Here is a 22,840-nt window from a genome sequence, read left to right on the forward strand (position 1 = left end):
CCATGCATTCTGAGATTTTACCTTAAAAATGTTTTTGTCATTTCATCCATGTCGACTAATGAGCTTTCTGAAGAGTTTCGGCTCAGCCTCCTTTCCACAGACAAGCTTCTCCCTCGGCTGCCCGGCCGCACCATCTGAGGGTGGGGCTCTCTGGAGCGCGAACGGCCCCTCTCCTGAAACACTGGTGACACTAGCATGTCCCTCCGCACTTTCCTTTGTCTATTAAGATTAAAAAGCTTATCAAAATACAGACAACAACTAAAGATATTAAGATTTTTTTTTTTTACTTCTTGATTTCTGCTTCTTTCTGTCTGCGCTGTTTGTCCTGGATATAAGCAGTTGGATCAAAGCGAGAACCTCTTGAACCTATAAAATAAATCATGTAACAGAAACATACAAAAAACAAGTACAACATTATTAAGACAGATATTTAGTTTTGTAAACTTAAAAAAAAAAAAACAACTTTAATTACAATACAGAAATAGTCAAAATAAGAAACTTGTGTCGAGCAGGGCAATATGGATAACAGTTGATCACTAAATTTTGCGATATTAATAAACCTAAGGCTGCTTAAAGGTGGCTTTTATTGTCTCCATATATATCACGAAATCAACAGCAGTACCAGTGGGAGATGGAGAGGGTCTTGGTATCCGGCCTCTTGGTCCTGTCGAGTCTGATCTTCTGCCTCGCTCCTCGGACCTCTGAATCCTGTCCTCCATCCGTTCCCTGGACCCCGACTGCACTCGGACCACCCCGTATCCAGACCTCCTCTCTCGGGACAAAGATCGGTAGACTTCACCTTCAAGTCGAGAGGCGATGTGACTAGAAACTGGAGTCACTTTTCTACAGTAACACAAGAATCGATAAGTAAATAGAGGGATAGACTCAAATTAGTTAGTAGAAGTAAGTATTCGTAAAAGAGAGAAAGAAAGGATATAGTACATGCTTAGATTGTCTAACCCTCTCCGCAGCAGCGCCAGTTCATTGGTGAGACTCTTGACACGAGCTCTGAGGGCACACTCTGACGCACGCAGCTCCTCGAACTAACCAATCGATGGAAATATGTCAAAGCAAAAACAATGAATTATTTTGTGTAAATCAACACTGTGAAAAGCACAACCATTGGGCAGGCATAATATTTGAGAGAGTATCTATCAACGATGTACAGACGTGAGATTAAGTTAATAAGAATAAGACTGAGATTTTGACAAAAAAATATAATAAATTGTTTGCCTCTTCATCAGTTTGGCCTCACTTATTTATTTTATTTAATACTTTTTTGTCATTGTAGCCCTGCTTGAAATACAGAGGTGTAACTCATCAGCATCATTAACCCTTTTTTATGTGTGCCAAATGTAAACACATCTCTCACACGCTCATTGCCACACAATCATTTCCACGTGTGCACAATCTTGCGGCACAATAACCCATTCCTACTAAATATGAAAAATGAAGGACGATCAGATTAAGCATAATTGGTAATGATTCATTTCTTCAATGATGTGTACCATTTGTACATTTTTGCCACTGATTTATTAGAGTACCTGTTCCATTAGAAGTCTCTGTTCCTGACTCCTTTTACTTGCAGAGCGCTGGTTCTTGGCTCTTTCTTTCATAAGTTGCTCCTCAAGAGATCGGACCACATCTCGAGCTCTCCACTCCTCTCTCCCAGGGGTCCCCATACCCCCTCCAATCTGAAGTCTCTCCAAAACTTTAGCCATGGCATCCTTCTCTTCCTTTACCAGCAATAACCTTCAAAAACAATATATTTCATTAAAGAGCATTGTTAAAAAGGACATATAATGAAACATATAAACATTTATATTATTACTATGCTCCTTGGTCATTAGCTTACACAAACTGATGATGATACAAGTAATCCTCTATTGTCCTGTATTTGAAGCTTGAGAGATTCGCAAATTTCAGTTTTCACCTATCCTCTATACCCCCTACCTTCCTATTATAATTTTTTTTTTCAAACTATGTAAAATGTGGTTATTTCACATAGGGGTAAAAATGTTGTGAAGCCATTTTTCAACAATACAATGCAGAAAAGTAAAATGATTACCTACATAAACTATAGTACTAGAAAAAAGCATATTATATTTAGTAAAGGTATAAATGCATACTCTTCTCGTAGCTGCTGTATTTCCATTTTGTCGGATTTGTTGATTCCCTGAGAAGTGACTGTGCCGAGTTCCGCCCGTAAAGCTCTGATCTCTTTTTGTAGCAGAGCAGGGTCAGGTTTTCCAACATAGGGTAGAGGCAATGGGTAATGAATCCTGGATGATAAAAAAGAAAGCAAAAAAACCCCCAAACAAACAAAAAAAAAAAACAATTAGTGGGCATTTATCAATTTTTTTATTCATATTTACTTGTTTAGTGTTTGCCGTCTATCTACATCTTCTGTTGGAGTCAAGCCATGTGGGGCTGCACAAAAATGAAACATCTGCAGTATATTAAGAATTGCAATACTGACATTTTAGTTATTTCAGTTTAATTACATCAAAAATGCACATGCCTGCATTTACTTCATTAACTCAAGATAACAACTGAACAGAAACAAAACCAAGATTGATCAGGGCAAATTTAGGGCTTCATAATTAAAATCAGCCTAAAATCAGCCTAAAATCAGCCAATAAAAAACAGGAACATTTCAGTAAGATGGAGAACAAAACAGATGAAACTAATTAAAACCGTCTCTCCCCAATTTACACTACCTTTCCACACTATGTACTGACCTGTCTAATAAAGCCTATGAACAGATATAAAATAAACAAAAACAAACCGGTCAAACTCGACGGTGTAAATGAGGATGAGATATCGTTTGGCGGTCAGGGCAGAGGACTGTTGATTGGCACGGGGCCGACTGACCACTCCTGCTTTTCTGTTACGCAGCAGCTCCAGGTCAGCATAGGTCAGGAGGTCCAGAGTGACTGAATCGCTTGACTGTGCAAATTACAGAAAAAAATCAGGCATCATCATTACTACTGAGAAATGCAAAATAAAAGGGCACTAAAAGCATTTCTTACATTCCTAGTTAATTTAATTTCAACACAACATTATAACACAATCCCAAATGCAATGTCATTAAGGTGAGTAACATCCAAATTTAAGATCTAGAACCACAAAAGCTTCCAATTTCACTTCTAGTTCGCCTGCGTGTTAATCGACTGTAGAAAATGACAACGACAGCTCACGATAGCAGCACAATTTTCGCTTCAGTGAAAATACCCTGCTTCAATGAACACATCAATGAGCAGTTAGTCAGGTCATATTTATCCACTCTGAATGGGTTTCTGCAGTTTTGGTTTCATGTGTTATATTTATTTATTATTATTTTTTGTGTTTGTGTATTTTTGTTTTTAAGTATTCAAATTTGCACACCCTCTTAACAGCGGATTCCAACATGCTACAGAATATAGGAAACTGCTTGAAGTTGCCTGTTTTTCTGGTGAGGTCTTCGATATCTGAAAAAAACCCAAAACAAAAAAATTTAAAATTTCAGATCAGATTTGGTGTAGATTTTATTCCAAGTATAGTGTCCATGCATTTTACTTACATGCTGGGTCAAATTCCCCTCTCCATTGATCTGCTGTTGTAGAATCAGAAATTTCAACAATCAACAGCCCATTGTCCACTTCCATTTTAACGGCAAACTCCACACCTCGAAACACTATATCCTTCATTAGCTCTGCTCCTTCCTCCATCACTCCAGGTCTGTGTGAAACAAGGCAAAAAAATAATGATAAAGATACAGTTTGATACAAAAGCCCTGACACAATTTAGCAGCTCTACACCATTTTGGCAGAATCTAATGCAAAATAAATCAGTCAGTTCAAACTGTATATCATATTTAAGGGTGTATGTAAGCTTTTTTGGTGAAGGGTCTGCCATCTGCTTGTTTCCATCAAGACATTATTGCTTTGCCTGGAAAGTTCCACTATATAGCATTAAACATATTTATCTCCACAGTGACAAGGAAGAGACACCACAAAACCAAGTTACAGGTCAGATCTGTGAAGAGGCAACCCCAATCTAAGCTATTAAAACACCCATATTTAAATATGCAAGATACATTTATTTTAGTTTAAATAGAGTAGACATTCAAGGCAAAGCAATAACATCTGAGAAACTCTGATGATAACCCCTCCACCAAGAGGTGCATAGTACAGCTTTAATTTAATAAGCAGACTAATTGCCATTTTGTCTGTCTTGACAAAAACACACCGAAAGGGGCAGAGGAGAGTCTCTTGAGCAAATTTCCAAAAGGAGTGATCGTCATTTTAGTGAAAAGTTGAGCTCCGTGTGTGATATCAAATGTCGAGGGCTCAACACGACCCTTTTCATGCATGTTATGAGGTAGGTAATGAACTGTGCCTATTTGACGGTGAAAACTCACGCATGCATTTTACCATGTTTTACTCTCTCCGCGGGGATAAACCTCAGCTTTCACTACGGCGGGAGATATTGCACTTTTCTTTCAGCATTTTATTTATTTACAGCATCGATTGCATGTAACCATTTTCACGCTAATGGAAATATGTCATATATAATGTTGGGGAATTTTAATTTCTGGGTCAAATAACGCCGTTAACATCTGTGCCCTGGAAACGTATGTAGCATAGTTAGCATCATTGGCTTGCAGCTTTGTTTACAATGAGATAAGATTGCTTTAGGATAACTTTAGTTGATTACCAATAAATTATGAAAGGTGGGGATACTGAGTCTGGGAAAAAATAATATCGTTTTACCTTTGGTTGATGCTGTAGTGGTTGTTGGTATTAGCTCCAGTCAGAAACCATAGTAAGTGGATGGACAGCGCCGATCTCGGTCATCTGCTCATTCACGGGCATCGGGAGCAGTGAGAGCCCGGTGTGTGGTGGTCTTTCATGGGGTCTCTGAGGTTCTGTTTGGGTCTGTGAGAGCGGTTCAACACCCGGGAACCCTCAAACTCTTCTTCGTCTTTACACCCCTCTTCCTCGGTGGACATTAGACGTGAGCGCGCGCCGTCTTTCGGTAATGTCACTGCCCTCCAGAGGCACACAGCACAAACTTTACCCCCACTAAGCGCTTTCATCTGTAGATGACTCAATGAACGTGAAGTCAACGTTAGTTTTTGTTTATTTATACACACTTAAAGGTGCATATAATATTTTGGTGGGGTCCAGCACCTGCTTGACTCTATTTGTCACTGCTTTGCCTGGAATGTTACACTGTATTGCATTAAACATACCTCACTTGCATTTAGATTATTACATGTGTTTTTATTTCTTAGAAAAAGTTATGAAAAACATGCATTCTTGCATTGAGCTGAGTTGCCTCTTTACAGATCTGACCCGTAACATGGCACATGTTACTTGCTTGTCTCCATGGAGATGGTTACAGAATATTACAGGCAAAGCAACAAAAATGTTGACATGGAAAAATGCAGGTGGTGAAATGTCACATAGTGCCCTTTTTAACATTTTTTGTTGTCTAATTCCTTGGTTCTGAACCTTTTGCAGTCGTGACCCCCATAATAGTAACCAGTATTATAGGAACCTCCAATGATCAAGTAGCCTTATGTCTAATGTTAGTTTTTAATTTCAGAACATAGGTCTGGATTTATGGAACCATATTATGTAAAATTTTACATTTTTTCTCATGTCATCTGGGGCCTCTCTGAAAACATTTTGTGAGTCATGACCCCTTATGGGGGTTCCATACCTTGCATATTTACTCTGAAAAACAGACCGCTTCTGTAAATTTATAGTTCATTTATGTACAAGCCTTAGAGTCAGGTTTGTCATTGCTGGCCGTCTTCACGCCAGTTAGTTTAGGCTGTTCCCATAGTGACAGAGAGCAGTTAAGTAACTGAGTCTGAAGTCTGAGGTCTCTCTTGTCTTTGGACACAAGGCACTGAGCTGTGTATATGTCTCACTCCTGTGTTGTTCCTTCTTTCAGAACTGCACATGAAAAACAAGTCACCAGACATCACCCACTGTCTCCATGACCCCCAAAACACACCCGCAGTGGCAGCAAGTGGTTGGACATGAAGGTCAGGACATAGTTTTTCAATGTTTCTGTAGAGTTATGTGTGTATTTTGCTAACATTGTACTTTCTCACAGGGAGTTTTCAAGTTGGTGAACATGGCACTTTGCTGAAAAAATTTTGTAAGGGGGAACAGCAATGTTACATGAAACTTATGGAGGATTCTTTGAGGCCATTTGTTCCAGCGTACCATGGAGTTGTGCGAAAGGATAATCAGGATTACAACATGATGGAAAACCTACTTAACAATTTTAATTCACCTTACATTATGGATTGCAAGATCGGTAGCAGGTACAAGGCTAATGCTAACTCACTGATTATATGCCTGCTCATCAGATTTCTCTAAGCACTATTGGTCTTTTTTTCTAGTACTTAGTAATAAATTATTTTACATTTTGTTCACTGTAAATATATAATAGATCTGTAACAGCTTAATAATAGAAACTGGTCCATAATTACGTCAAATTTCAAAGTGGATCAGCTCCACATCTTCATAGTGGCGTCTGTATTAAGCAGTGGATTTTCTATTTATTTATTTTTGAAAATGGCTAGGTGCCTTTTTTTTTTTTTAACTCTGCCTTTTTAATGAACAGAACTGAAAAAAAAATCTGATCACTCAAGCCTCAGATTTAAGACAATACACCCACATGCATAAATCATTTGAAATACAACTTTGAGGCTTAAAATGAACGAACATATGAACATTGTTAGTAGCTCAAAACGGTTGATTTAGCATGACTCCTTTAAACTTTGTATTCATCTAGAACATATCTTGAGAATGAGCTGCAACTAGCTCGAGAGCGCCCCCAGCCTCGTCAGGACATGTTTGAGAAGATGGTTGCTGTGGATCCAGGCGCACCAACAGCTGAGGAGCAGGCTCAAAAGGCTGTTTTAAAAAGTAGATACATGCAGTGGAGAGAGACCCTGAGCTCCACCACTACCCTTGGCTTTCGCATTGAAGGATTTAAGGTACTTTAAGAACTATTGCTGGGTTCCAGATGAAAATGCAGCTTTCTACATAGGTCAAATATGTCATCATACGATGACAGGTTTAGGTGTTTCACAAGTACAATTAGATGTATCCTCTTTTAATCCAGAAACCAAATGAAGACTGTCAGACAAACTTCAAAAAGACCAAAAGTAAAGAACAAGTGATAAAAGCTCTGAGTGACTTTGTGGAATCCAACACACAAATTATGGTGAGTCTAGCAAAAAAATAAATAAAATTTAAGAAAATTAAGTGGTGTTAATTCTAACATTCCTCCTATAGTGGGGTTATTTAAGACAGTTGAGACAGCTGCGACAGGTCTTGGAGACATCAGATTTCTTCAAAACACATGAGGTTGGTACCACACACATAAGGTCATTGTTTCTATATATATAACTTTTGTACAAGAACTAAAGCTACTTAAAGCTCGAGTACCTGATTTTCAAACCGTAAAAAGAGAAAGTATAAATGTCACAAATCCTTTTGGCACATCTCTTCTGTTCACATGTATGATGAGTTTTTTGGTCACTAACACAGCAGTAGAGTGGACCACCAATGTGTATAGTGAGTCACACGCAGTGTGTATTGGTCTTTAAGGTTCTGCTTTGAAAAACAAAATTAACATATTTATAAAGAGAAAAGTTGGGTAAGTTGGGTAAGGTTTAAATAATATAATGAACAGCTTGAAGATTTTTATCATTTTGTATTGGGTGTTCAGGTATGGCTGAACAGTGGCACAGTGTTAGTTTGTATATATTATTATTATATATTATATATTATATATATTAAAATAATTTCCCCTGAGGATCAATAAAGTCTAAGTCTATATCTCGATGTCTAATTCTAAAATTGTGTAGCTGCACCCAGCATTTGTAAGGTATGAAAACCATTGTAAACACAGGCACTGATTTATTTTCCTGCACTGATTCTCTGTAGGTTGTTGGGAGCTCCTTACTATTTGTACACGACTGCTCTGGAAAAGCAGGAGTTTGGATGATTGACTTTGCAAAGACTGTGGCCCTCCCGCCTCACTTCAGAGTGGACCACCGATCTCCCTGGGTGGAGGGAAATCGAGAGGATGGATACCTGTGGGGCCTGGACAACCTCATTGATGTCTTGACCAACATGCTCCACTGCTAGAGGGGAATTAGGACTTGAAGTAATTTGGTAACAGGACCATTTTCAAAATATCAAATTTATCATAGATACAGCACAACTTAACAACTTGTTTAGTGAATTAAAGATGCACTATGTAACTTTTCTGGTGGAAGTATGGTATCAGATGTGTCTATCTCCAGACAAGCCGTCGATGCCACTAGGCCAAGTTACTGTATATGTAGATCTGTGGAGAGGCAAGCTTACTCACAGTAAGAATGCATGCATTTTTCTGTTTTCTTTTACTTATAAAAACAAATGTAATGTATATATGTTAGATAAGTTTAATGCCATACTGTAACATTCCAGGCACATCTATGAAGTCATTGGAGACAGGTGACACGCCACCTGAAAAGTTACATATTGCAATTTAAAATATGCGAATATGTGTACACTGCCATTTTAACTCATAATAATGTTGTTTTGTGGACGTTTGAAAGCACAATCTATACATTAAGAAATGAAATGGTGCTAAAGCAATTTTAAAATCTGAATTAATAATTTCTTAATGGGTTTATCTACAATGACCTGGCAAAGCAATAATAAATATGGATAAAACAGTTTTGTACTTCACTCCATAGACTCAATGAATGTTGACCATGAGGGAAAATATATGGCTAAAAGTATTATAAGGACACATATGTCACTGATAAGGATGACTGTGATCTTAAAATAGGCTTTAGTGTCATAGAGGAGATCAGAGACACTTTAAACAGATGTGTGTTCTGTCTTCCACACCTGCCCCAGCCTGGAGCAGTGGACACCGGGAACTCCTGCCCTCCGCAATGACATTAGTCAAGATTAAAGGCATGTGCAGACAGAGAAAATCATGATATACTCCACAAATCCTCCCACACAGTCTACGGGATAAACAAAAAAGCTTTTTAGAGACGTCCACTGTAGTTTGTTCTCGCGGGGCAAATTGATACAACAAGAAATATTACAAAAAAAACTTAAACTTACACATGCAATAGATCTATTTTGTTCTATAATGAAAAATGTACATTGTGCTCTATGTTTGCGTGGGATCCAGAATACACACAGTACAGAGAAATACTTATTCTGGTGGAAAATCTAGTTACTTTGAATTTAAAAGAAAATATTTGTATTGTGGCTTTATACATAGTTTAAATGATTTTCTTTAATTGAAAGTAATTTGAAGATTAGAGAAAGGTTCTTTTTGAATAGCTCTGATGAAGGTGCGCTCAGGACTAGATGGGGTGGGCCCATCGTGATGATGTCATCACTGCATCTCAGTGGAGCAAAAAAGATGCTCCTATAACTAGTCATTGTTCAGCACATCCAGTACGGCAGCACTCCGCTGCTTCAGGTATGTTTTCTAATATTACAATCATATTATCATCACAGATATTGAACTTCATCATGAGTTTTGCTCTAATTTAACTGAATGACATGACGTTGTATTTATCATCAAAGGTTTGTTTGTCTAATTTTCCTCTTGTTTATTCAAAATAACTTTGTTTCTGACCTCTCTGCTCCTCTAGCTCCTCTTGTGTTTCCCTGCAGCAGAGGCTGTATGATGCAGTGAGACTGTAAGTGGCTGGAGGTGGTGCGTGCTCTGTCTGTACTCATGGCTCAGAGGAAAGCTCGGGGCTGCTGCAGCTGCCTCCGGGCTCCTATGAATGAAGATAATGCACGGTTTTGCCTCCTGGCTGCGCTCATCCTGCTCTATTTACTGTGTGGAGCTGCCATCTTCTCAGCCCTTGAACACCCGTTTGAGTTGCGAGCACGCAGACGGTGGAAACAACAGGTGGATAACTTTACCCAGAGACATAGGGTGAACCTGGGCGCTCTGTACACTCTGCTGCGGCAGTATGAAGAGGCCAACGGAGCAGGCATCCGAGTGGACACCCTCCGACCACGCTGGGACTTCTCTGGAGCTCTATACTTTGTGGGAACTGTGGTCTCCACTATTGGTAAGTCTAATTTAAGTTTATTTTTTAAACCATAGTTTAGTTTAAAAATACATCCACGAACTCTCAGTTATTGGCTGCTGGAATGACTACAAATTATTTTTAATAAAACATATTCCATTTATATGATAAAGATTTGTGGAAAAATAAATATTTAATATTGAAGACAGTGTCCCACTTGAAAAGTGAAAATGCATAAATCATCATTGTATAAAATAACTGTCTACTTTTCAGGATTTGGCATGACAACACCAACAACCATTGCAGGCAAAATCTTCCTAATCTTCTATGGTTTGATTGGCTGTGCTGCTACCATCCTGTTCTTTAACCTGTTCCTGGAGCGCATCATCACCATGCTGGCCTACATCATGCGCTGGTTCCATGAGCGGCGGCTGAGGTGTGCTGGGGTGGAGGCAAGTCGTGAGGAGCAGCCTGAGGAGGAGGACAGTCTGGAGGGGTGGAAGCCCTCTGTGTATTATGTGATGCTGATCCTAGGCATGGCTTCAGTCGTGATTGCATGCAGTGCTTCCACTCTGTACAGTTCTATGGAGAACTGGAGTTACATCGACTCACTGTACTTCTGCTTTGTGGCATTCAGCACCATTGGCTTTGGTGACCTGGTGAGCAGTCAGAGGCAGCAGTACGAGTCTCAGGCTGTGTACAGCTTTGGGAACTGCCTGTTTATCCTCATGGGAGTGTGCTGCATCTATTCACTTTTTAATGTAATATCTATCATCATTAAGCAAACTCTAAACTGGATCCTAAGTAAACTGGTGTGCTCTGGATCTCTGCAGTCTTGCTCCTGCTGTGCAGTGGGCTGTTGGAGGTTCTGTTGCCCCTGCCTCTATAAAAAGTCTCGCCATCGCACTCGCCTGCCCCGACATCTGAATCAAAAACGCTTCAAGTGCAACACAGTGCACCCGGCCTCCTCTCAGCGCAGGACTGGGAGACGCCCCTACAAGGATGGCTCTGTGGAGACAGTCTTTGAGAGTGAGACTGATGGGGCAGGAGATGGAGCTGTACATTTGGGCAGGCGTCTGTCCGGAGAGATGATCTCTGTCAATGAGTTCATGGTGTCCAATAAAGTGTCTCTGGCTCTGCTCCAGAAGCAGCTGAGTGAGACTGCTCACCAGGGCCCCAGACAGAGCTATGCCCACCAGAATGGCTTCTCCGGGGGTGTCGGAGCTCTGGGCATCATGAACAACCGCCTGCAGGAGACCAGTGTAGATAGGTAGCAGGTAGCTGTGTTCAGGTGTTCTGGTGTTGCATGGAGCCAAACTTAAATGCCAAAATATTTTTTGTAGGATAACACCATGTCTTTTCAATTCACTCTGTATTTTTCCTGAACAATTTCTATGTAAACTCTATGCATCTTAAGTTGAATTTGTGTTTAAGCGGTTGTTTCACGGACAGAGGAGAACAGTACTGGGGCAGTAAAGAGATGTCTGATGTCATGAAGTGATTGGCTCATACAAATGCAATCACCAAAGATGCCCTGAAGGAGCCTTTGAAGAGAGCCACTGATTTAAGTGTATCCTTGACCATATATTTGTATGTCTGAGATGGTCTGCTATTAGATCATTAGGTCAGTGGTGGAAGATATAAACTAACCTATGACAAATAGAAAAAAACAGTGTTTCTTTATGCATTTTCTTTTCACCATTTGTAATTGAAATTCACATTAGTCGTCAAAGAACAGCATGGCGCAAGGTTTTAAGAGGCACACATCTAATCAAACTGGACCTCTGGAGGACACCCTCATGTCCGTAAGAGCAGTACAGACAGATGTAGGATCACTCTCCTGCCTCTAAAGCAGCCTCAAGCTTCATGGAGGAGGTCCTTTTCTATGCAAACAAATCCCTCATAATCCTTTTGATGAGAAAGATTAGCATAAAGCTAAAAGCTTAAGATTTGTTAGTATTAAGGAAATGCATAGTAACTATCAGCAATTCTCCTACTTGTTTGTTGTGGCAGTATAAAAAGAAACAAGCAATGTTAAAACTTTATTAGAATAAAGTAATCATGACTTATATTTCTATAGACAGAAAAGTAGTAACAGTAACACTTCAGCACAGTACAGTAGCGATGTTGATGCTCTTATGTCTTACAAAATATAATAAGGCAACACAGAAATTACTGTATCAACATTTCATTTGAAAAAATAAATCTCACATTGTACAGACAGATGTGTACTGAAATAAATAGAAAAGATAAATAAATTCACTTTTATATGTATTTCTTCATATATTTACTCTATATAACATCTCATTTCTGTCAAATGTATCCACAACATGCAGCATATTTTTCAAAGCATTCTTTTATACTGAGTTCAATACAGAACTTAGGGACACTAAAGAGATGTTTATTATAATATGCAAAGTTAAATCTTAAACTTAATAGCTTAACCTTTAATCTAATTTCATAATAGTACATTCCTATTTGCCGTTGGCAACGACACTTCCATTTACAAACTAGAGCATTAGCATATTACATTTAGTTGGCAACTTTGAATATCTTTTACATTTGACTTCATGTTACTTACTGTGTGCTACTCCTCTGTTACCTGAAATAAGTACTTCACAGTATGTTATTTTGAGTGTTACAGGCCATAAATGACTGAGGCAGGGTGTGTCTCTGAGAGCATTAGAAAATGTAGTGCAAATATAAATTGTATTTGAGCCTTCTCCTATCCATTCAGTATTTTTCCTGACAAGGTGCTGCTTGTCAACACAGTGTAAACAAACATCTATCTCTTTTTGCACATATGAAGATTTTGTATTAACAATAATTACAGTCTCTTTCAGTTTTCCTCGTAATGTCTTAGGAACCTCCCAATCCCTAGAAACACCAAAAGAAAATATTAGTAAAGAATGCAGCATTCATTATTTTTCACGGCATGTACTTACATTTGGTACAGTTGGCTTGTGTATTTCTTTTTGCTGATAGTATGCAGAAATTATGCAGTTTCTCCTACAAAACAGAAGAATTATCTGTAACATGTACAATAAATGTATAAAATGTGTTTCTTGGGATGTATCTTACTTGCTCTGTATGCCGCCCCCTGGTGGTAAACCAGGGATGACGCTTGATGCCAGGACCGTGAGAACAGATAGTAGGTCAGGCTCCTCTCCTCTGTTGCAAAACTCCTCATAAATCTCTGTCAAAACACAATGAAATGCAACATCCATTTTAGAAACTACTGCTCTGCAGAAATGAAGTAAATAAAAATTGTGTATGAGTCCAACACAAGGGAGCAAACAACCTTTAACTCACATGATGTCTTAATTACTGTATATTAACTATGCAAGTATAGCATGTTCTTAATGGATTACAAATATTATATATATAGTGAGGATTCCTGCTCCAGCAGTACTTAACAGACCAAATTAAGTTTAACTGACTTTCATTGTTTTACATCTAATGTAATAAGATGTATAAAATGGGTAACAAAAAAGGTGCTTTCACAGAAGAACATACCTGCCACTTTAGACTCCAGCAGGTCCTCCAGCTCAGCCTCCTGATGCAGTGCCTCAGCCGAAAGTTGGGGGGCGCCAGGGAAACAAAGCACAATGATGCTGATGTTGTCCAGGCTGCCCTGTGAAGCAAAACGTCCCATCAGCCAAACTCATTACAAATTTAAAAAAAAAAAAACCTTTGTCAGGACTGAGCTGTGCTAGAAAGAACCTATTGTGCTGAGACTCGCCCATTAGCTCAACAGAGACACAGCTGAGCAAAGAATTGTAAATGAAGGAAGATGTTGATGTCTTGAGGTCACTCTGTGTATCCATGCTGAAGTTCATGTTACATAATTGTGTGACATGATGGACATGACGGTCAAAGCACACTGAATACAGCTGTGGACCCTCTCTGACCTGCGGCGATTCAGTGTACTGTGCTTTGACTCTAAGATGTACTGACATGAGAACAGAAACATCATTTACATAAGGTGAACCACAGTGACCTGATGTTGTGGTTTATTCTTCTGACCCTCAAAGCACGTGTTCTCATTTGTACCACATGTGGGTACAAAGAATGCAGAGTCTAACACGTTTACCATAAAACTAGAAGAAAATGGTCCTCACATGAACTGAGAATTATCCCACCCGCTATCACACTCTCGGCTCTATTTTAGGCGACCCCTGTCAGTGTTGTACTTTAAGCACATACAAAAGTGTGGGGTGTTATTTGCACCTGCTGTGCAAGAAGAGACTGAATTAAACTCTGGCACTTACTAGATAATGATAAATCAGTTTCTTAGCTTTCATATTCTGTGTGCCCTCTTGACTTTATGTTGATCCCAATTGCCTCTAATGTTTTATACATGCACCATTTTTCTTATTTTCTTTCATTTGTTGAGTGTATTAACATTCAATAAACTGTTAATTCCTAACCAGTTACAGCCATCCATCACTTCCTAAAATGACTTTTCACACCTTCAGTTAAATGTTCCAGTGTTGAGTAGGATTATGTCATGAGCCACAGTGCATTTCTAGTGATGTAACTCCCTAATCAGCTGAGACATTGATTTGAGTGGCTGACCTTATAAAGGCAGAGGTCGATGACTTGGGAGCAGACATCCCTCAGGTCAGTGCAAACTTGGAGGCGGTTGTGGATGAAGGCGCACAGCTCTTCGTTAGTGATGGTGTCCCAAACACCATCACAGGCCAGAACCAAGAATTCATCGGCTGGGGAGCGCTCCACCACACACACCTCAGGTTCAGGTGACACCATCTGCTCACTGGGAGTCCTGTTCTCTGCCCCTTTGTAGCTGAAGTCCCCCAATGCGCGGGACACAGCCAGGGAGCCATTGATCCTTTGGAGGCACACGGACCCCCCTGCGCTCTCGATGCGCTCCTTCTCCAGGGGGCTGTACGGTTTATGGTCACTGGTGGAGAAGCACACCTGGCCTGATCTACACAGCATGGCCCTGGAGTCGCCACAATTCGCAAAGTAGATGTAGAATGGAGAGATGAGAGTGGCCACCACAGTAGTGCCCCCTCTTTCCCACCCCTCTCTGCGGGCCACTGTCTGAAGATGCTTGTCCGTTTGCAAAAAGCCTTCAATAATGGAGTCTTTTACTTTTTCAGGGTCATCCTCTGGTCCCATTCCACCTGTGGCCACAACAGATATTTTAAAGAAAGCTTTTCCAAAGTATTATGGTACATAGAGTGACATGTATAACAGCTTTCCCTCGCGTGCAAACATCAATGCACACATAATGATTCACTTACATAATGCTTGTTACCACACTCTCTGTTATATTCACAACATATTCTGTTACATAACTCACCTGTGGTCAGGAGGTTTCCTAAAAGGTGCTGGGAGCAATATTGTGCCACTGTATTGCCCGCATGGCCATCAAACACAGCAAAGAAACTCCATTCGGACAGCTCGCCCCCCAGCTGGGGTACACAGTTGTGGAAGTCCTCCATGTTGGCTCTCCAGCCCTGCATGCTCCCCAGGGCATAGGTGAGCCCCCAGCGGGTGCAGCCCTCCTCTGTGAGTTTGTCCAAAACAGGCCTGTCCAGGTACGGGCTGGGTATCACCTCCTCCCTCTCTCCTTCTGCTGGATGCTCCCCCTCAGCAGCCCCCCCTCGGCCCCCTTTAAAGAAGGAGCTGACCCTCTTCTCTGTCTCCTTCACCAGCTGACGCACAAACGCAGGCATCTCCACACTGCCCTTCCTGGCTGTCCTCATCACTGTGGTGAAAGCAGGTTGTGCTGGTTGCTTGAGTGAAGGAGGCCTAAGTGCGTAGCCGTGCTCTAGGCTCAGAGCATGGCATGTCTAAGCAGATGCTGCAGCTCTGTGTTACCGGCTCATCTCCCTCTCCTCTGTGCCTCTCCTCTGTCTCTCTCTGGAGACTTCAGCAGTGCTTCATCCTGCCCATCTTCTTCTGCTCGTCGCTTGTCTCTCTGCTGCCGTAATTTCACCTTCTCCCTCGCTTTTTCATAGCTCTCTCCTCTTTCCCCAGCTCTCTGTTTTTGTCTTGTTATGCTCCTTGCCTGCTTTGTGATTGGCTAGCTATTTATATGCACCAATCATGGCCTGGTTTATCCCTGCCTGAGCTCACTGCCTCCACATCCTCCTATCTGCAGTTGGCCCCTCCCACCCTGTTAATCTTACCCTTTGATCGGTTGGATTATGGACTGTACCGGATTACTGCATGGATGGCTATTTACTAACAACCAAGAGCAATCAGCAAGTGCAGAAAACATCGCTTATTTCAAAATTTGGTTAAACACACAAACAAACAAACCAACAAAAATCTATCCAGTGTACATAGCCTACTTTTAATTTATGAGTCATCTTCAGCTAAAACACCCAAAAATATGACACTGATATTAAAGCCGAACTGTGAAATTGACATTTAACACTAGGGCTATAGGGTTATTTAAAGAAGATATTATGTTTTTTCAAGTTTTTAGTATTAAACCATAACATGTGAATGGAGACTATTATTTTACATTCAGTTCACAGTAAACCATAATATTGATCTAAAATGGCTTATTATTAGAGCTCAACAGTGACTGTCTGCTTAGGTTCCAGAAATAAAGTTTCCACGTCTTTTCCCCGTACACTTTTTGAAAAATTCAAATATTGAAAGCTGTTTAAGTCCAAAAAACACATTTAAAATGAATGATTCTGCAAACTGCAAATAACTTGGCTGTGTATAAAATTTCAGAAACAGATTTTAAATAAAATTTAAGATTGCTAACTTTGAATATTCATTTTTATCGGAAAAAATATATATTTCCAGAACCAGGGAGTGGGCGGTCACTGTTGAGCTCCACAGTAATGGGTCTGTTGATTTCCTGAAACCAATAGAACTGAACAGAAACAGCAGAATAGACAGGTCCCATCTCTTCATAATGGCATGTGACATTTTGAAACCTTTGTGGATTCAGAATTTTCTGTAATAATCACAAATACAGTACAAACAATAAAGAATTACTCAAACAGGTATGGATCAATCAAAATACAGTAAACACCATTATGACATCATAAAAACTTGATTTTACATACACAGTATCCCCTGATTTTAATTGTTACTTGTTTTGTTTTGCTTCTACCCCCATGTCTCACTAGTAATGCAGTCATTCCTTCCATAAACTACTTACTGTTGCCCACCAAGACATCACAAGTCACAGTAAATATCCTCAAACTTTCTCCAGGGTGCCGTTCTACTGAGGTTAGCTGAAAAGGTCACAGAAATGCTTCAGATCAGATTTAAAACCTTTAGAAAAAAAATTCAAAAAAACAAACTATAGTCCCTAGATTCAATATAGATGGTGTGGACTATGTGGAGAGTGCCAATGTGCCATACACCCTCATTATGTACATTTTATTAATCTTTGTAGGTGTAAGTGTCTGCCGCAACCTATCTATAACAAGGAAGTGTGAATTTAAGGTGAGAATATGCATAGTTTACGTTTACAGCCCTGACCAGACTACTCTAAGATATGAAGCAAAAGATCACTCTTTACTTCAGTACTTTAGGAACTACTCACTTAAAAATCTATTTGAAATGTGGTTGTGGAAGGAGTATAGGTGTTTAGTGCCACTTTAAATTAAAACTCAGATTAGAGCCTAACAGAGCCTCAGACAGAGCAGAGCCTTCAGTTAGCATCACACCCGTGCTGCAATGTATCATTTTTAATTAGACCTGTAAGCACCAGAGGGAGTAAAGAGCAGAGATGCTCCGTCTCATTTGCATTCACATAGTATGAAAGAGCCTCACTAGTGGTTTGTTCTAATGGGATTCAACAAGGTGACATAAAGGTGACTGTGAAATTAGCTTAGTATTAACTTTGTTACCTATACTATACTATACTATACTATAGCAATGAATCAAGTGAGTGAAAAATATAAAATGTATATGAAATGGCTGCTATGGAGTGTCCCACATGTGGCACAGTGGCTGCAGGTCGGCTGTTCACTGACGGAGGACCCACGAGAGACTGAGAGCTGAGGGACATGTACAGGCTTTAGTCTCAGGTTCCCCTTTGAGTGTGTGTGTGAATCCAAACAGGGGGTATCCAATACAGGATAAAATTAGGCCAGCCAGACCTTATATTGCTGACAGGCTGGGAAAGCCAAAAAAAGCCTGCACTGGAAGCCAGCAGAGAGGAGAGAAGACCAGGCAGGAACACAGCAGAAATGGCCTCTAAATGTAAGAAAATCCAAGCTGAATGTTTGAATAAATGTGAATGAGAGTCAGCAGGAAGTGATCGGTCAGTGTCAAACGCAGACAGGATGATTTAAATGGACACAGGTGCAAACAGAGACAGGCCTGTCAAGTCCAGCATGTCTTTCATTTGACGACAGATGGACAAAAGCTAAATGAGATTTAAGCACTGATTGAATATTTGGGTTGAGTTATTTTCAGACTTTTCGTTTGTATCTCTATCATATGCACTGAGTGTGTATTGAGTGTGATAGACTGACTTGACTGAATACATCTTGACCCAACACTTAATGATAATAACAGACTTGTTGCTTGTTCACTATTCACTGTTTGATTATTATGTTTACATATCAGATGGTTTTGCATTAACACTAATCCACATCTAACTACTTCGCTAGACTTAGACTTAGATTTACACAAACTTTATTGATCCACAAGGAAAATTACTTGGACAGTGATTCTATAGCAGCTGTTATTGTATTTATATGACTCATATGCTGACTAATCATGAACATTAGTTCTGACCTAGCATTTTGTCAATAGTGTGCAGCAAACACATTTTGTGGTATATTGCTTTTGCGCTACCAGTTTTCAAAACATATTTTATTGCTATCGGGTATCATAGTTTCAGTATCCTGTTATATGTGACTTTTTTGTTGTTGTTTAAATTGTCAATTGAGATGACAACAGTGCACATTTTTCATCATTCTGAAACCCATGGATTGACAAAGGTGTTGTTTAAAGGTGTGGGGCCTGTCACCAGTTTTTTTTTTCCATGGATATCACTGCTCTGGCTGGAATGTTCCATAGTATGACATTAAACAGCTCTACTTTATATTTATGAAATTACAGATGGTTTCTCAAAAATATCTAGAAAAACAGGCATTCTGACTGTGAGCGGGGATGTCTCTCCAAAGATCTGACCTGTAACATGGTCTGATTTGGTCTCCATGAAGGTAGAAAGGTTTTTAGTCTGTCACAGTGAGGTAGTGAACCATATGTTTAGAGTCCTCTATCAGTTTTTGTGTCTCTTGGCAGTGGTGGAGCTGGTCTATTGGAAAAAGGTCCGAAAGACGGGCATAATCTTCACAGGGCTGGTCGTGAGTCTGGCCAGTATGTTCCAGCTGAGTGCCATCACAGTCCTGTCCCACATCTGCCTGGGCATCCTGTGTATCACCTTCACTCTACGTCTCTACTACAAGCTACTGGAGCTGCTGCGCTGGAACCCTGGGGTGCACCCTTTTCAGTGAGTCAGACCCAAAAAAACAGAGCTTGTGTTTTGTTTTTGTTTGTTTTAGTTTATTTTTTGTAATTAAGTACAATTAACACAGCAGAATCCAAACAGAAACAATAAAACACAATCACAAAATGGAAATGACACAGATATTTTGGACTACAGATCTCTCTCTACAGAAATCTGGCATATTTACTGGGTTCATGGTAATTAATGTGCACTGTCCCATTTAAATAGACAAGCAAACAAATAAATACATACCCCCCTCTTCCACTGGTATTATTATTATTTTTATAATTATAAACAATATTTGTGTTTCTCTACATGCGTTGCTGGGACAGCTCAATTCTACTCATTAAATTCATTTTATTTTTTATCTTTCTGTTGGTTGGCCTCTGTTTGACTGCTATACATTTTTGTTCATCATTTAAGTTGTTTTATTTTTTGATTACTGCTTGATTTATTTATAATTATTAGTGAGAAATATACATAATTAAAATCTTAATAATAACCTTATGAGTTAGCTAAATAAATGATTGGGGTTTAATTACCTGTTGTTCTGCAGGTCGTACTTGGACTATGACAGCACACTCACAGATAAGGAGACTGTGGCTCTGGTGGAGGAGGTGGTGCTGTTGATCGCATTCGCAGTGACTGAAATCAAACGGCTGCTCTTCATCGAGAACATAGTTGACTCCATCAAGGTCTCCACAGTCAAAAATCTGTCAGAGATGTGTTTTTTCATTAGGTTAAGTTTATTACAACTAACTAATGACATAAACAAGTCTTGATATTTGAGCAGCTGGCAAAATTTGAGTTGATTTTAATTCTTAGCTAGAAACACATTCAGTTTGCCACTCCTAATGTTATGACAATGAAAAAAGTGAAAGGTGAATTGAAATACCAGATATATATTTTAAATATGTCAAGCCCTGGTGCTCAGTAGTGTTAAGGTCAAGGGAAATTCTATAAAATGTTACATACATAATACATACATACATAATAAGTCTTCACACAACTCACATAACAGAGCTAAGACTATCTTCTTCTTCTTTCTACAGTTTGCAGTGCTCCTGTACTTACTGACTTATGTTGGTGTGATGACCACTGGACTCACTCTTGTCATCACTGGTAAGTTCTAGATGCTTCAGGACCATCAAAGCAAATCTCTAAAAACAAAATATGCAGTTACTTCCAAACACAAAAACATTTGAAAAAAATACTACTACTACTACTAATAATTATTATTATTATGTATGTGTTTAATATTTTAATTAATATAATAATAGTTTGTTTCTGTTTTTACAGCTGTAATTGCCATGTTCTCTTTCCCTATATTGTATAAAAAGCAGCAAGTAAGTAGTTTATTGACTATGACTTATAATATAGCATCACTAGTTATAAGTTATGAAACAGCTTTGATTGCAAAGTCTTTCTGATATTTATAATAATGCCTATGACCTCAAGGTACGGATAAGAAGAATCACAAGAGCAGTAAAAGCGTTTATAAAGAAAATCAAGAGCCTGTAAGTACCTCCACAGTGTTAGAAAGCCTCATGTGCATGTTTCAAAGTGTATTATGTAATAAACTGTGCTTACACGTTTCTTTAGCTTCTCCAGCTTGTATGAGTCAGTGAGACCCTCAGAGCCCTCAGAGCCGGCCTCCAAACCTGCCATAACAGCTGTTGCAGCCGCCACAAAACAGAAAGCAAAGTCCAAGTAAACAATTTGTTTGTTAAAATGCAGGTGAAGCAGTTTGATGTTAAAGGGTCATCCTGTTTGGGGCCGCTGGAGGCAACTCATTTCCATTTGTTCACCTCCTCCATGTTTGTTTATGGGAGCAAGATTTAATTGATCCTGACAGCAGAAACAAAGCTGCCATTCACTACAGAGAAGAGGGGAGGAATTTATTCAATGCATTACTCTCCTCTGGCACATTTTCATGAACTTGTTCAAAACACCCCCAAGAACAATCACAGTTTGTTTAACCAAATGTTTTGCATATGGAGCTGGAGGTAAACTAGTAGGCTATTTGATTCTTGAAGGTGCACTATGTAACATTTCTGGTGGGAGGTCTTCCACCTGCTTGTCATTAACTGTTTTGGTTAGAATGTTCCACAGTATGACATTTAACTTATCTATCTCCATGGATACAAGCAGGTGGCGCCACCAGGCCAAGTCATTACTCAAATCGAATGCAGAGGATACTCACAGAATGCATGTTATTCAATGAATTTATGAGCAATATCAAAAATGTAATTGTAAAAATGCAAGTTTAATGCCATACTGTGGAACATTCCAAGCAAAATGATAACATCTCCATCGGAAAAAAATAGGTAGCGAACCACCAGAAAAGCACCTTTAAAGTATATTGCCCATAGTTGGAAGTCATGAAAGCACATTAAAATAATCATTGTCATAAACAGGTAGCTAGACCTACGTAATTAAACTCCACGACACGCCTCATAAAACATATGTTTTTAGCACTGAGAGTAGTTGCTTCCAACAGTGTTTCAAGTTCAAGGCAAAGCTAATTAGCTGTAGTGGGCCTGCGAATTAGCATTTTATGTGTCTTTTTCCATTATGCTTTCACATTTTAAACGCAGCTGCAAACTACAATGTCTTAAATAGCAGTCGTTATTATTTGTAATGTCTCCAATAATGCACAGTAAAGTTGAACGGTACTTACTTCTAGTTGAACTCTGGAGAGCAACAATAGGCCACTGGCCACAACTGTGAGGCTTTGTGTCGTTGTGCCAAAAATGTTCTTTGTATTGTTGCGTTTTATGCTAAAATGAACGATTTGATAGCCACAACTAGTCTAAAATATCGTGCTGATGTTTTTCAATGTTTACTTAATCTTTGGGGTATTTATTGTTTTATACTGTCATAATTTACTGTAACGATCCCCAATTAAAACACAAACACCCTGTTGGTAAACTTACTTAAGTTTTATTTATTGTTTTATTTTGTTATTTTACAGTAATACATCTATACCATAATTGATTTATTGGAATTCATTTGAATGTTTCAAATGGGCTGATATTTGTAGTATTTGATGTGGCCACGGTGTGTCGCTCTTGTCAAATATCTTCTTTCACATTCACACAAATTGAGGCAGGACTGTGAAAATAACAGTGCCTTCTATCTAGGTGCATCCTCTTGAATTCTAGTAAGTGAAATAAGTTAGAATTACTTAATAAGCCCAAATGGGCCTACTTAACATGGGTGGGCTGTTCTTTGTTGTCTGGTACAATATTATTATAGGAATCACTAACAATCCTCCTCGCATCAGTTCAAATGCTGAGAAA

At 39.3% G+C, this 22,840-nt stretch overlaps 5 protein-coding genes across 6 annotated transcripts; 3 read left to right on the forward strand and 2 right to left on the reverse strand.

The window, feature by feature from the left end:
- Positions 1 to 17: 17 nt before the first annotated feature.
- ccdc61 (coiled-coil domain containing 61) lies at positions 18 to 5,007 on the reverse strand. The gene is made up of 10 exons (XM_055148234.1): positions 4,755 to 5,007; positions 3,563 to 3,720; positions 3,388 to 3,470; positions 2,789 to 2,949; positions 2,130 to 2,282; positions 1,545 to 1,752; positions 961 to 1,043; positions 623 to 843; positions 288 to 366; positions 18 to 219 (listed from the first exon to the last, which is right to left on the reverse strand). The coding sequence occupies exons 2-10, from the start codon at positions 3,708 to 3,710 to the stop codon at positions 18 to 20; spliced, it is 1,338 nt and encodes a 445-aa protein (XP_055004209.1). The 5' UTR covers positions 3,711 to 3,720; positions 4,755 to 5,007.
- On the forward strand, positions 4,244 to 8,739 carry itpkca (inositol-trisphosphate 3-kinase Ca). Its single transcript, XM_020933576.2, has 7 exons — positions 4,244 to 4,362; positions 5,947 to 6,040; positions 6,112 to 6,325; positions 6,799 to 7,003; positions 7,132 to 7,233; positions 7,305 to 7,376; positions 7,959 to 8,739. The coding sequence occupies exons 2-7, from the start codon at positions 5,992 to 5,994 to the stop codon at positions 8,160 to 8,162; spliced, it is 846 nt and encodes a 281-aa protein (XP_020789235.1). The 5' UTR covers positions 4,244 to 4,362; positions 5,947 to 5,991; the 3' UTR covers positions 8,163 to 8,739.
- Positions 8,740 to 8,839: 100 nt separating this feature from the next.
- Positions 8,840 to 13,133, forward strand: kcnk12l (potassium channel, subfamily K, member 12 like). 2 transcript variants are annotated; one of them, XM_055148679.1, is made up of 3 exons: positions 8,840 to 9,507; positions 9,683 to 10,114; positions 10,346 to 13,133. In XM_055148679.1, exons 2-3 carry the CDS (start codon positions 9,769 to 9,771, stop codon positions 11,344 to 11,346), a joined length of 1,347 nt encoding a protein of 448 aa, XP_055004654.1. In that variant the 5' UTR covers positions 8,840 to 9,507; positions 9,683 to 9,768; the 3' UTR covers positions 11,347 to 13,133. The 2 variants fall into 2 exon arrangements, with proteins under 2 accessions (XP_055004654.1, XP_020789271.1); XM_020933612.2 differs by having other exon boundaries at positions 8,840 to 10,114.
- On the reverse strand, positions 12,816 to 16,053 carry ppm1nb (protein phosphatase, Mg2+/Mn2+ dependent, 1Nb (putative)). Its single transcript, XM_020933505.2, has 6 exons — positions 15,402 to 16,053; positions 14,651 to 15,222; positions 13,589 to 13,706; positions 13,154 to 13,268; positions 13,018 to 13,081; positions 12,816 to 12,949 (listed from the first exon to the last, which is right to left on the reverse strand). The coding sequence occupies exons 1-6, from the start codon at positions 15,805 to 15,807 to the stop codon at positions 12,932 to 12,934; spliced, it is 1,293 nt and encodes a 430-aa protein (XP_020789164.1). The 5' UTR covers positions 15,808 to 16,053; the 3' UTR covers positions 12,816 to 12,931.
- A 2,214-nt stretch (positions 16,054 to 18,267) lies between these two features.
- rtn2b (reticulon 2b) lies at positions 18,268 to 21,252 on the forward strand. Its single transcript, XM_055148874.1, has 7 exons — positions 18,268 to 18,280; positions 19,334 to 19,541; positions 20,095 to 20,233; positions 20,591 to 20,660; positions 20,838 to 20,884; positions 20,997 to 21,055; positions 21,141 to 21,252. Exons 1-7 carry the CDS (start codon positions 18,268 to 18,270, stop codon positions 21,250 to 21,252), a joined length of 648 nt encoding a protein of 215 aa, XP_055004849.1.
- Positions 21,253 to 22,840: the final 1,588 nt, after the last annotated feature.

The sequence above is a fragment of the Boleophthalmus pectinirostris genome, unplaced genomic scaffold (genome assembly GCF_026225935.1).
Source record: "Boleophthalmus pectinirostris isolate CB_2022bp ecotype Guang Dong unplaced genomic scaffold, ASM2622593v1 HiC_scaffold_12, whole genome shotgun sequence".
Classification (NCBI taxonomy): Eukaryota; Metazoa; Chordata; class Actinopteri; order Gobiiformes; family Gobiidae; genus Boleophthalmus; species Boleophthalmus pectinirostris.